Below are 14,494 nucleotides of genomic sequence, written 5' to 3'. Positions count from 1 at the left end.
TATTTTTACACATTTCAGTCATTTGTACAAAATGTATGGTGTCTGCCAAACTTAACTCGACCCTTTCCACTTACTGTCTCTAAATGGAAAGCTAGTAGCAGTTCCATTTAGCACAGCACAGTATCCTTCTCTCTGTGCATGCTTCTCTCCCTTCTCTCTCATTACTTCTCCCTGAACCTCTTGACTTAGCAGTTGGCATATCTCAGTGGCATAAATAATTTCAGCTGACAGCTCCCCTGGCTTTCTGAAGGGGAAGGAATGCTAGTTTAGTGGTATATAAACACACGGGTTTATAAGTTGTTCAAATCACAACTGATAKATCTGTGACTCAGCTGCACACTTTATCTCCTACTGAGCCTCCTTTGCTGTWGTGCATGTTCTTACACATGTGCAAGGCTCTGTCGCTTACCCTCTCTCCTGAGGAATGAGTCATTTGTGTTTGCATGCAGCAAGGTTACAGATGAAGCCTGCACCCTTTTTTAAGAGAAGGACTTCAAATGTTCGGTTTATTGCTTAAAATTTGGTCTCTTGAGGTTTTTTCCCTTTTTCTGAAGGTTGTCGAGGATGGCCACTCTGGTGAAGGGGATAAAAAGGCTGATGATGAAGTTTATCATTGTCCTGTGTGTTTCAAAGACTTTTTTTGCAAGTATGGGCTGGAGTCCCACATGGAGACACATCCAGATAATTCATTGAGGTAAGAGATAGTACCCACAGTGTCTCTGGTTGCCACATGGCCTGAAGAAGCCTTCTGGGAGAGACCAGGAGCCCCTCAGCCCCCTGCACTGTTAACTGCCCCCCTTTGTGTTTTTAAATGTTTTGCCTCATCTTTTGTCACCAGGGTGCTGTAGGGCTTAATTCTATTATTTTTTGCAAATACAGGAAATCTTGCCAGTTAATAGCTGGAAATGTTTTTAGAAAAAATTAAAGCCCCTTTTCCTCCTCTTGAAACCCACCACTGTTACATAAAACTGTAAAACGTCAACATTACAAAATTTTAAAAAGTTAAACTGAAGATTCTTAAAACTTGATAAAAAGTCTTGATAAAACTGTTCAGCTATCATCCTATGAGATCATTCTGTTTGTGGAGAAGAAGGCAATGGGATATAAAGGGTTTTTCAGTCATGGGAGTGAGTGAAGGTTGATGATTTTCTGGTTTCAGAGTTTCAGTAAAGTGTTTTATGCTTTTGTGCCTGTTGAGGTTMGGGCATTATGTGGATTTTGGCTTAAATGAGCTTCTCTTAACAAGGAAAAATTATTTATTAATTGTTTGGGAAGGTGCTTGAATGTTGTGTTTTGATTCAAGTAATTGCCTCTGGGACTYCTGAAACATTTTTATTTCCTGTTTTTTACCATAGAAAAATGTAGAGCCAGATACATGAACATACAAAAGAAATATTTCAAGTCTAGTTAAAACATGTAGAAAAGCTGCTACTTCAGGAAAGGAGATTGTCCGTTTGCAGAAGCTTGTCCATTTTTAAATTTATTTTGAGACATTGGATTCATGTGGTCTTTTTGGAAGGGTGAAGAGAATTCAGAATCTTGGAACGGTCAACACTCACTCCTGGATACAGGTTCTTAACAGAACGGCAGAGACCTCCCATTCAACTAAATGGGATTAATTCTATTAAATTTTGCCCTTTTAAAAATTGTTATTTAGAAAACCTTGGTAAAGTACTTACAAAATACTTTTTAAAGGCATTGTTAATGTTGCAGTTACTGGGGAAAGGAGTTGAAAGCTTGGTCCATCCAATAGTAGTTAATTAAACATACTTTGCTGTTTCTGAAGTAAATGAGGTAGCTTTTCATTATAGATCAAAACTGAAACAGTTGTTTTCCRATAAGAACTCTGCAACCCCCACAAAATAGACAATTTTGCCTTACACTTCATGCTTTAGAGAAAGTAGCTGACATACTAGGTTTACCCCRGCATTACCCTCATTTTGAAGCTTCTCTGAAGATACAACCTCTTTGCGAAGTTGTGTTGCATGGACCTGAGTGGAGAGGTGGATTCTCTTGCTGAATGATGGATATAAGATAATGGAATAGATACCATTTYAGCTTGGCAGCTTTGCAGTCTGCTGTGACACAATAGCTGTGCACAAATGCTCTTCTTCTTCATGCAGCTCTTTCTCTAGTATTAGGAGACTTGCGTTTGTAAAATATTCTCCTGAAATGGATTTTGCTACCCTTGATTCTGTTGAGCAGCAAAGACTACAATGTGTCCCTAAATCAAAGACACAATTGGCAGCCTCCTTGGGTRTGATTTAACGGTGGTGCTGGGATGCTTGTCTTTATGGAATTGTTTAGATGGTAGTAAAGGGGTTTTGTCCAGTATTTGTTTAAGCAATTTAAGACATGTCAGTGAAAACAGGACAAGGAAGATGTGTTCCTCCCTGGACAGCTAATATATTAAGGTGCAACTTACCCTGCCCATCTGGTATAAAACACGCCTTTTGTCCTAGTCTAGACAAATCAAGTGACACTGTCTGCATGGTCCAACCTAACAGAAAACCCTCCAATAAGCAGAGCAGTTTGGACTGCTGTTAAGATGACTTTCATCCGAAACAAAATGGGTTAAAATCCTTGGCTGGCAGGGGCTCTAATCCCCTGGTTCCCAGGGTTCTGCAAGCCTGTTTGTAGGATTCAACAAGTTACAGAGAATGTCGCATGTGTTCTCAGTCCTGAGTTCAAGTGATTGAAGTCCTTTTGGTGAAGCTTAAGCGTGTTTTTTTGATTGAAAGAGATGAAGAAAAGAGAATATTTTGCTGGAGCAGCAGAGGAGAGGACCTGTGTATACGGGTGTACTTGTGGCAGGGGAGCAAACTGCGGAATGTTAGAAGGCTTTCATCAAATCCTGTTGTTGCCTTATTGAAAACAAGGGGAAGTACCTCTTGTTAAAGTTCAAACAAACAAAAAAGCACAGTAACTGTGTTGTGAGCAAAGGGCAGGGAGCGTAACACCCCCAGTCTMCTTTTATTGCCCATATTGTAAAAGCAGAGTCACTTGATCAGGACCTGTGAGGAAGGTACTGGATGTGTATCCCAGAGCCAGATACTCTGGGTCTGATGCTTTGTTTGGAGCTACTGCAATACGCAGTAGCCCAGCACAGACTGTTTTGTCATGAACAAGAATGAGTGATGCTCAGTCTGCCTTGCCAGGCCTTTGGTTTTAAGGGCTCAGTTCAAACATCTGAGTCCTTTTTGCTCCCTGAGTGGTTCCAATAGAAACGATTGCAGACTGGCTCCAGTGCACCAATGTGCACTGCCTTAATGGTGGCACCAGCCACCCTTCAGGGATGCAGTGGCAAGGTGCCCAGGTGGGCAGGAGCTTCTGCCTGGCTTCCCCATAGTCCTTTAATCCTGCCGTTGCAGTGCTATTGTGTAAATACAGCCTCTTGCCCCCAGAGCTGTCTGAGTCTGTCTGTCCCGGCCACCCTCTGCTAAGTAGCAGAAAAGGTAAGGCTGTCTGGCAGCCCTGGGATCAGTATGTGAGCAGCTAATTTACAGGGTGGGCCATCACCCTCCGGATGCTGTCAAATGAGCAACTTTAAATCACAGGGTTAGCTGTTCAAAGTCAGATGAAAAGACACTCCCCATAGTCTTGCCCAGAACTGCTTTTTCATGTAAAACCCTGAGCAGGGAGCACCTTACTGTTTACTTGCAGCAGAATAAACAATACTTAATCCGCTGATTGTGCGAGAGGGGCTCCTGCTTGGGAGAGTATCTCTTGATTATGTAAAATCCTAAATCGTGCATCTTTGTCTCCTAATTACGATAAGAACTGCCTTGCTCTTGCAAGCAATAATAGGGCCCTTTGTCCCATTGACAATGGTCTGTGGCACTGCATCTCCTTCATGGCATTATACCCCCTGGTCAGTCTCAGTCCCTTTGAAGCTCTGGGACCTGCATCCTAATTAATGACATGAGCTGGCCCCAGTAAGGTTGTCTGCARTGCCCATTAGCAGTGGGAGTTGGCTCATGGGTGCTTTCTGACYCCCTTGGCCTCTCTACCTGGATTATTTAAAGAAGTCTGCTTCCCTGCAGCTGGGGCCTCAGGACACTGTCTGTTTTGGTGAGTTTGTGTCTGAGTGTTGATGTAATTAGCAGAGAGCTGAAACTCTGCGCAGCCAGTAGGGAAAATGAGAAACCTCACGGAGCAGGGTAATTTCTCTGGAAACTTTTGTGGCTCAGGGTTGCTGTCAAACGTGGAACTGTGCTTTTAAAGGTCACCTGACAGACGGCTCTGAGCAACGTCAGCCGTGTAAGCAAAGGAGATGTGAGGATTTCCCGGGGAGAAACCTTTACAGATGCTATGTTAGGTTTCTCCTCTTGTCTTTGGCAAATGCAATGGAACAGGCTTAAAGTAAAACATGTGGCTTTTTTAAAAAAGTACATGCACTATAAAATTCCTCTCTTGGATTTCAYTGTAACCAGAGCATGCTCTTTATATTTCCTCTCCTTCTTCTCCAGGAGGTTTAGTGCAGTATGCTGTATGAAGAGCTTAAGTATTTTTAATTTTTCCTTCCTCGCAGCAGCAAGGAGACCTTTATGCTGCCTCTCATGCCTGGGTGTCTTCCYGAGAGGAAGAGAGAGCTGGTGATGGTGTTGCAGTTACCTCCKTTCTTAGACTCATTCCAGCATCAGTTCTCAGCCAGAATAGTTGTGCAGTGGTAAATGTGGTAAAAGGCTGCATCTTAATGAACATTATGGGGCTTTCTGATCACATTTGGTTCAATGTGGTATTGTCTCCAGTTGCAAGATTTGATTTTGCTGTATTTTTGTAAGACACAAGAAGTAAGTAGATATTGCAGTGTGAAAGATGCTGTCTGCCTATGTCACTGAGCTGACCTGGTGACCAGAACCAGTAGATGCCTGTTGCCGTGAATGGATTCAGGATAGATTAAGTTTTTGACCTTCTTCAGAGCCTGTCCAAACAGTGGTATAATGTATTAAGCTTTGTAACTTGCAAATCCTGGACATAGTTTTACAAGGACAGCAAAAGCAGTTCTCTTCTCCCAGGGCTGTGTGCTTCTGTAAAACCTCCAGACAAAGAAAACCAAAAGCTGTTCACAGCCTACCTTGTTCTTCAAATCAGCCTGCCCAAGTTTTGCTGAAATTGTGTAGAGGTTGAACACTGTCATGGAAAAAAAATATTGTTTTGTAGAGCTCACAGATCAGTAACAGGCGCAGCAACAGAAGAATGTGGGCCCTGGAAGGGAAAGTGTCAGGGTACCATGAGCATTGGTATCTGTGGTCGCCTGCCTCTAGTTCTGCCAGGGTAACAACTGCGAGGTTTGTTTTTGAAAACACTCACAGGTGGAAAATGCTATCTTTGGTTCTTGGTGTTACCTGGCTTCACCAGCATGGAGTGGACAACTTAAATGCCGTAGGTATGGTCTTCTGTACTCTGGGGGTAAATTGAAGAGGTCTGTCGTACGCAGCTTGCAATTCAGTCAGGCTGGTCATCAGGTTTATCACTTTTCCAGCACATCCACATTCTTCAGTGTATAATGGGGTGCTGCCAGGCACCTAGACCTATGTCCCAGTCTTAAATCATTTTAGCCAGTACACATTAGGAGCCCTATATAAGACAAGACAGAAGGAAKTGGGTTTTGGGTAGAAATKATCCACTACTTAGAATRTGACATGTTTRTTGCCCAGTTACTGTTCCTTAAGGCAGTTCTGCACATTTGCTTTAGGGAGATAGAATAGCCAAGAAGAGAAATGAATGGGGATTTGAAGTGTGTGGAGATGATTTCAATCATTCACACCAATAGAAAAGACTAGTTCAAGATTAAGTTGTTTTTGGAGCAGCAGTGTGACTGGGTAAAAGTACATTGTACTGAGTATTAAAAGGRAAAAAATAAAACAGCCAGAAAAATACCTGTAAGWGTCATTCCTGTTTTTGTGAATGCCTATCTAAGCAAGTTTAGGAATTCACTTTCTATCTTTTCTCTCCTTATATAGTAGAGACTAATCCTTCTGGCTTCTTTTTCTGGAGTACACTGCTGAATATGTGGCCAGCCTTTTGTGGAAAGAGGGTGTTAGTGATGCTACAAATTTACAAGAGGGAAGGTATTTGAAAACTAGATAATGTTTGCAGTTAATTTTACTGTGAGACAAAACTAGGGGTTCATGGTGGAGAAGTTTTTTCCTGGTAGTTGTCACTGCTGTTATTGGAAGCAACTTGAAGCATGAATGACCAGTCATCTTCATTCAGCCATTCAGTGTAATTACATACTGCTTTTTCTCTGTCACAACTTTGGTGTGCACATAGCCTCATTCCTTGTTAGCACTTCAAAATAAGAAACATAGTGCTCTTTTAATGAAGATGGATAATTCTGATGTTGTATTCTACACAGAGGGGTGGAGAGGGGTGGAGAGTACTCCAGCATAGACATGTTCATGGACCTCCTTGACSTCTGGTTTTGGCATACTGTATTTTGGCCACAACACTTCCTTTTTTAGTCACTGAGATTATACCAGGAAGGATAGTTTAGGTAGAAATTGCTCTGGAGTACTAACACAGTTACTGCTACAGAACCTGTTATAGCCAAAAATGGGGGTGACAAGGGGCAGTTGCGTGACATTGATGATTCGGCCGACAGCTCTGCTCTGCTCTCAAGCTGTTTGCTCTGTTTCTTGTTGATAGAAACGAGGAACCAAATCCTAATCTCTTGCTGGCAGCATTTTGAGTGCAGGACAAATTCCATGGGACAGCTGATGACGATGAAATCCAGCTCTGGTAAATGCTGTGAGCAGAGATATGCTGTGGTACAAWGCAATTCCTGCTAAGGCAGAGGAGAGGGTATGCAACCAAGCTGAATGCATCCTTTTACTGAGCAAATGGTTGTCTTGCAAAAGCAGAACAGAACTGCATGTTACGTGCTTTCTGAAGTTTCTGTTCAGAAAAGAGAGCTGGGAAACATCTGAAGAGCAGCGCGAGTCCAACACTGGCCTAGAAGTGGTCAGCTCCCATCAGGGAGCTTATTGTGTGAGGAAACTCGGAATCCAGAGCAGCCGGATAAAAATACTGGCTGGTGAATGGACACAGGGAGTGATGCTCTCATGTGAAACTGCGTGGTGTGTCACATGGTGTTGAATATCTGAGYTTGGCTGCCAGAATAGAAAGTGGGTAACTGCAAAGCTGACTKTAGAGAAAAGCTGCTTGTAAAAGGGCATGCAGGAGGGAAAAGGGGCTGAGCCAGAAAAGGTTATTAGCATGCCTGCCTGAGTCAAGGAGCAGTATTTGTTGATATGCAGGTTCTCTCAAAATGCTGGGTGCTGCTCAGTGTGCTGGCAGTCATGTCTGCATGCTGAGCATATCATCACATGCCAATGTAGATAAGGGCAAGGGACTGCAGTCCATATTCAGCTGCACCTATTTGTGAGCCCTGTTGTGATCAGTGGCTGCTTATAGGATGGAGAAGACCCTGGAGATGTATTTCTCCTTATGTTACTCATGAAAAATGGTGGTATTTTTTTAACATGGTAGACACATACATTTCTTTTTTTAACTCTTGTTATTAATTTTAAAATTACGGAAGTACTTGGCTTCCATATTTGAAAGATAYGTTAGAAGATAGGAACAGCTTTTCATTTCCTACCTTGAAAGAATATCAGAAGGTTCACTTGAGTTTGTGTGCACAAATAACWGCTGTTTTTCTGAATGTTATGCAGCTTCTGATTTTTGTAGCAGTAGAGAACTATACTGATCAGTTGGGTTTTTTTCCCCAGGTATGTTTGCCCTGACTGTTAAACCCTTCATTGTTATTTAAGCTGATCTTCAACACTCTGATTCTGTCCAGCCAATTTGTTGACACTTCTGGTTTTTTAAACTTTGACCTTTATTAAGTAAAAAGTCATTATGAGAAAACAACTACTTTGTGTAGTGTCTGCAGGCCATCTCCCATTTTCCCATTATTTTGTCTTAGTTGCATGTTATTTCTGTTGAAGTAAATAGTAGACTTAGTCTATTGTTCCACCAGGGGAGAGGTGTTTAAATCTGGCACTGTTGAAGTGTGCTGGTAAAAGTAATTCATTACAGTGTTGAGAAGTTCTTACTCATTTTTCTTTCCTCTCACACAAAGGAAGTTAAAACATTACACCAGCATGGCTTGTGCTTTTTTATTAAACCTTACAGCCCTTAATTTCACTGGAGTTACTCAGACGGTGGGAGTCACTGGTGCAGGCACTGGCTCTGCAGCATGCTGACAAATTTCTGAAGCACAACATCACCCTGGTTTATATCGGGTCTGTCCTGGCTCCTACACGATACTTCTCTCGCCTGGACCACAGCGCAGCTGTAGGAATGTGCATGACGCTGTGCATCTGTCTATTAATAGTAGGGTTCGTGCATGGGGTTCAGCCTCAGCTGCACCCAAGGGTGGCTTCTTTGAGGGAGAGGATTAAAGAGAGTGACAGGACACATTGGTAATAAAATGAGACARCCAGTGGGGTGGTGGGAGGGGGAAAAAGTTAAAAGCCATGTCTCTCCTTTGCTGAGGCTGTGAAGCATTGTGCACAGAACAGCTAGCGGGCTGTACCCAGCCCCTTAGGCACAAGGGAAGGGGAGGGGACGGGAGCCTCTCCATCCCATCGTGCCTGGCAGGGAGTTGGCTCCTGGTGCTGCTGAGCTGCTTGCGGTGGGCGAGGTCGAGATGGGAGAGAAGGAGGTCCTTCGGGGTCAGACTCACTGTGATGCTGCCGGGGTGGGAGGCAGGAATGGGCATTGTGGGGCAACAAGCAGGCCTACAGGGATTCCTGGGAGGGAGACAGGAGCGGGCTTTGCAGCACTGCTGTTTTTCCATCACTCATCTGCAGCAAATGGGAGAGATTAGTGTGGCTGCTRGATGTTATTTCCCAGGGCCCTGGGTGTGGAGGCCAGGAAGGGTTGTTTTTGGATTTTTTTTTTATCCAAAAGGAGATGAGTGTCTGGACCTGGGTGGGGCTGCACAGGAGCAGAAACCAATTGGCTCTTTCTCATCTCTCCCTTGCCTTGCCGCAGAAGTGAAAGCRAAGGAAAGGAATCCTTTCCTGAAGGGGAATATGTCTGTAACCTGCTAATTTTTCTTTCATAGATGGTGAAAGCCCTTGTGTTTAAAAGCATCCTTTTTCCATCTCCCCCTCCTTGTCAGCCTCCCTTGCAGCTGGTCATTCCAGTGTGGAGGCTGGGAGCCYGCTCCCACCGCCAGTGTGGACCTGAGTCATCAGCAGGGAATCACCCATCTTTCTCTTCTACTCCSTTGTATTATTTTTAGGTCAGCTTAGGAATTTCTTCGCTCATGAGAGCCACATTAATTCTGCAAATAGCATGAGACAGAAAGCAGAATAATAACAACAGAGGTAGAAAAATGCACAGTACAGACTAGGGATTTCAGTGGGAGGAGTTAGACAACTTAACTTGTGTATTAATGACTTCTGTCTCAGGATATGTTTCATTCTTTTTTTGTTTTCCTTGTTTCTTTTTGTGGAAGTTGCTAAAGAACACAGACAGGAAAGGAGCAAAGTGGTACCAAGCTATTTATTTTAGATAAGGCCTAGAAATTAACACAGTTTTTATTTGGTGACATCCACAATATGGGCAATTTTGTGTTAGTGARCTGCGTGAAAACTTCAGGTTTTAGTCAGTGGTTTCAGACGTGCATGTAGAATAATGGTAAATGTCACTTTCCCACCAACAGTCTTGGTTAATGCAGAGCATAGTGTTTGTTTAATTTCTTGGTAACATAATGGCGAATATAAATATTTGGCATTTGCATCTTAACTACTGAAATATAAAATCAAAAATGATTGCATGCTTGTCTGCTTTATTCTTAATCAAAATCAAGACTGATTGATTTTGCTTAAAATCTGGCTCTTCATTTCCTTTCGAAAATGTCTTTCCATTTCTTAAAGAAGAAAAGCTATTTCCTCTGCTGACAAATTGGAGTTGTCTCAGAGGAGAGTGTGATGCAAGGCAACAGGCACTGCTTATGTAAACTTTACTTGCAGAGGTGCCACTTGTCAAAAGTGTAGCAGATCCTGACTTGCCCCTTGAACAATCTTCACAGAGCTTTATTTCTTAAAGCCTGTTAAAATGTTTTCATATACTAATTAGCATTACAGATTTCAAGAATACTAACTTTAGGAGAAAGCTTTTTAATGGTGTGTATTTACAGAGATCTTGTCTGCTTTAAAAAAAAAAAAAAAAGGTGCACGGGTGTAGTAATAATTAATCAGACCTGCCTGTGGCCTGAGCACCAAAGGCAGCTTGGTTGTTGCTCTGTTGTATTTTGGCTMTGCTTCTGTGTTTTAGGAGTTCTGTTTCCTTACCTGCTTGTTTATTACCTCTGCCAGCAAGCCAGAGCTCTAGTGTTATATTTGCATTGTTACAGATATGAGCAACTCTAAGACATAAAGGCAGTTGAGAATTAAAGTAATTTTAAAGGGGCCTTATCTGCTAAAAAGAGTTTTTTTTCCTTTTTATTCAACTGAACAGCCTTTTTTTCTCCCTACTCTGTAATCATATTTATAGAAAAATAGAAGACTGTGGCCARGACTGGCAATCACATGATAACACAACAGCTTTTATTAGATACATCTGGAAATTTACCTTACAAGTAGAATACTTTTATCTCTTCACAGGTGTTGAGCCATTGCTCKGCCTGTTCTGCTAACAACCTCAGAACCTGTTCCCATCACTGCTCTCTGCAGCCCTGCCATCCATGTTTGACTTGTAACTGCACATGAGCAGACTTGTGAAATTTTAAGCAGAGGGAGGCTATTCTGAAAGGTGTTCTGTTTTTTTAAAGTTCATCATGAGCAAACTATTACCATGTGTTTCAGATGCTTTATTTGATATGCTGTACTTTTAGACTTTCCAGCGTTACTAAACTTCTTTTTTTAAAGCAATTTAAACAAGATTTAAACATTTTCATATCACCTACGATTCCTTTCTCTTGTCCTTCTTAGACTGTGAGTCTAGATTTAAAAATACTGTAGGCAGTGACACTACCCAAAGATGGAAAATTGTACTAATGACAAAACAGAGAAATTAATAGTTAGATTTCCATAAAAAAAACTCTAATGGTTCCAGTTAATGCACTGTTAAACATGGCAGCTTACTCCATTTTAAATTAACAAAAGCCTTAATCAATGCAGTGTGATGCTTGCRTTAACTAGTTAGGTTTTGACATTTAGTACCTGTAAACTGCTCTTGGGCTTGCTAGGGGTCCATGCCTGGACCACAGAGAAGGGCACGGTATCCACAGCTCCTTCCCATKCTCCAGCTCCCCTGTAGTTCTCTAAGCTGTGCCACCAGGGCAAGGTGCTGAGCCAGGGCACGGTGCATTTATATGCCCTGAAGAGCCTGCAACTTGAGACAACACACGTGATTAATCTGGATGTTTCTTTTTTCAGCCAGGTGCCTCTTTTTGACCTAATGGAAAAAGAGCTTCATCTTTCTCCCAGTTTCTCTTTTTGTTTGCTTCTGCTTCACTGACAGCAAGGAACATAAAAGAAAATCAAGGAAGAAGGAGAAAAATGCATATACTTAATAAAAGAGAGTTTATATTCCTTTTTCAAGATACATTGCTTTTGTTTGGGGGAGGGGAGGCAGTTCCCTTTGCATGGAAAACAGTATTTTTAAATTGCAAATTTTTACTGTCCTGAGGCACAGCAGTTGATACAGGTGTACTGTGAAGGACTTTCACACGGGTGTTTGCTCTGAAAGATTAACTCTCAAGTGCAGCTTTTGGTGGGAGCCTTAAATAAAGTAGTGCTGGAAATCAGCATGTTGCACGAGAGAGATGTGGGAGTGCAAGATGCACAAGGCACACCTCCCTGCTGTGTGGGAGGTCTGGCTGCTTGATAAGGAGCTCTGGTTCCTGCTCAGCCCAGATCTTGGGGGTACAGTGGCCGGAGTCAGTGCTCCCAGTAASTCTGTGGTGCCATCACTGGTAGCTGTGCCTGCCCTGTCACACATAAGAGGATGCTGCATTKGGGGAGGCCAGGCACACTGGGGATGCTTCAAGATGCCCTGAGGCGAGGTCTGTCCCTCTGCAGAACAGCCTACAATGCTTCTGATGGTACAGGAGTTTTGTTTCCAAGTCCTCCTTGTTTGTATATTGATGTAACAGGAGGAGCATGCCAGAAGCACTTCTTGTTTTCATGCAAGGCATTTTCATCACCTCTAAAAACAATTTATTTCAGTATCCTGCAAGTTCTTCAGGTGACCACTTGTAACTTTTTAATGCTCTCCTTTCCCCACTGGTTTTTGCTCTCCTTTCCCCACTGGTTTTGGTGGTTGTGTTTTTGTTTTCACTGAAGATGAAAGCTTTGCACCACAGAAGAGGTTCTGCTGGGTGAGCTGGAGGAGGGCTGTAGATCCTGATGCTGGAGAAGTACTACGTGTTGTCCATCTCCCCCTCCCTGAGATTGTTGTCACATTTGGCATACCTCTTTAAGTAAACATTAGCTTTGTAAATGGCATTGGTTCRGTATTTAATGGAATGCAGGAACCATGTCAGCAGTAATTATAAAGGTAGGATGCAAGTGAATTGACAGGAGAGTTAAAACAGATTAAACCTTCAGCGCATAATATTTATGTCCAAGCTTTCTGGGTACTGTGATAACAATGGCTGTGTTATATRCACTTCACACTTGCTTCTTTCACCACTTAGGGACTATGAGTCCAGTTGCTTTGTGGGTGACTTGGTTATCTCTTCGTTTTCAGGGAATAAAAAAATGGCTGTGGGAGTTTATGTAGTGATAAAAAGAACAACAATGGGAGTTTGTTAGGGACAGGACAGGGAGTGGGTGGTTTCAGGATTTTGTCAGAAGTCATTTCTAATTGCAGGATGTTTTTTTAATGAGTAGGCACATGTCCTTTTCCTTGATGTGGAGCGCAAAGACAGTATGGGGAGAACTAAGGCCAGGGGCAGATGTGAAAAACTCCTCGTGCATACAATATTCTCACTGATAAAATGTGATTGCCTCATATCCATTGGTGTCTTGCTTCTGGGAAAGCCACACWTTGGTTGGGAGCTGGACCTGTAACCACAAGGACCTTGAGGCTGAGTGAAACTCTGTCACTTTTTGAATGCAGAGTGTACATGACCTGTCATGCTGCAGAACTCACATTCTGAATAGTTAAAAGGCAATAGGCTTTGTTGACGTGTTGGCCAAATAGTGCTGCATAGTGCTTACTGCCTGCAGCATAGCTTTGTTTGTTTAATTCAATGCTTTATGTGAGAAAGCCTTGTTTAGCTGAATTTAGCATTTGAGAACTTAAGGARAACAAGAAATCACAGCAATAAAGTGTGAGTAGGAAAAGACAATGCTTCTGCATTTTTCTTCATGGCAAACTGGCTGTGAAGGRGGGTTTAAAGTGTCAAAAGTGTTGAACCTGTTACAGGCCTTCTTCCTCTGACCTTTCTCCCCTTCATGGAGCACTAGTTTTCCTTCTAAAACAGTCAATTTCTCATAACAGCATTGAAAAAAAAATAATTGAAAGTTTATGGATGGAATCTTCCGTCTTTGAGGAAGATTCACACACAGGTATTTGAGTGGTGTGCAGTAGTGTGTTTTAAGCAGTGGTTATGAAAGATGCTATTTGTATATTTGCTTGTTTAGGTCAGATGTGGCCTCCTTGTCATTTTTTAAAAATGTCGTTTATTTTAATGGTACTTTTCAGTTAATATGAAATGGTATAAGGYCATTGGAATATTTTTGGTTGGACGATGAAAAGGTTTTCACAAGGCTTTGGTGTCTGCTGCCGTTTTACCATCTGCCTGTGTAAGTTTGTCAATTCTCATATTCTTTGAACTTCCAGTGGACTTACTAGCTAGAAGCTGGTAGAAAGTGAYTGTGACCGAAATGGCCTTTTGTGGTGGTAGGTTCTGACGCGCTGTGGCTTTGTTTTGCATTTATRAGATTCTTGGTATCATGGGGTGAGAGGAAAGAGGATGTCCTAGTGCAAGAAGAATGTTAGTTCTTAAGCTTGCAGCCGTCAGTAAGTACTTTCTATTTTATTCCTTTCCAGGTGTGACATCTGTTGTATTACCTTCCGTACTCATCGGGGCTTACTGCGCCATAATGCAGTTATCCACAAGCAGCTTCCCAGAGATCCCATGGGAAAGCCTTTCATTCAGAACAACCCTTCGATTCCAGCAGGCTTCCATGACTTGGGATTCACGGACTTCTCYTGTAGGAAGTTCCCTCGTATTTCTCAGGTACTCTCTGTTCTTYATAGCTTAAGGTACCAGCTGCTACAGTGCTTATCTGATTAAGTCATTGAAAGATGTGTCCTGCATGKAAAATATTTTGTGGAAAGCACATCACCAGTGTTTGTGTAGGCTTCAAACACTTTCTGCCTTTTATTTTTCTTGGCACTGGGTTTTTTTCACCGTTCCAGTGGATAACTATCAGTGTAAAGATGTATAAAAAATTTTTAAAAGAAAACTTTGGTCATATTAGATCCTTGCCCCTTTGAGCCTACCCAAAAAACCCTGCAC

The 14,494-nt window shown here is 42.3% G+C and overlaps 1 protein-coding gene across 5 annotated transcripts in view; it reads left to right on the top strand.

The window, feature by feature from the left end:
* RREB1 (ras responsive element binding protein 1) overlaps positions 1–14,494 on the top strand; it is a 121,603-nt gene that overhangs the window by 83,279 nt on the left and 23,830 nt on the right. For all 5 annotated transcript variants that reach the window (XM_057369124.1, XM_057369125.1, XM_057369127.1 and 2 more), the window contains 2 exons: positions 555–694; positions 14,023–14,212. In XM_057369124.1, the coding sequence (XP_057225107.1) occupies positions 555–694; positions 14,023–14,212 (330 nt within the window). The remainder of the gene's footprint in view (positions 1–554; positions 695–14,022; positions 14,213–14,494) is intronic.

This window comes from Malurus melanocephalus, unplaced genomic scaffold (genome assembly GCF_030028575.1).
Source record: "Malurus melanocephalus ecotype Western Australia unplaced genomic scaffold, MMel_1.1 scaffold_103, whole genome shotgun sequence".
NCBI classification, from domain to species: Eukaryota; Metazoa; Chordata; class Aves; order Passeriformes; family Maluridae; genus Malurus; species Malurus melanocephalus.
This window is presented reverse-complemented; position numbering and strand designations above follow the sequence as displayed.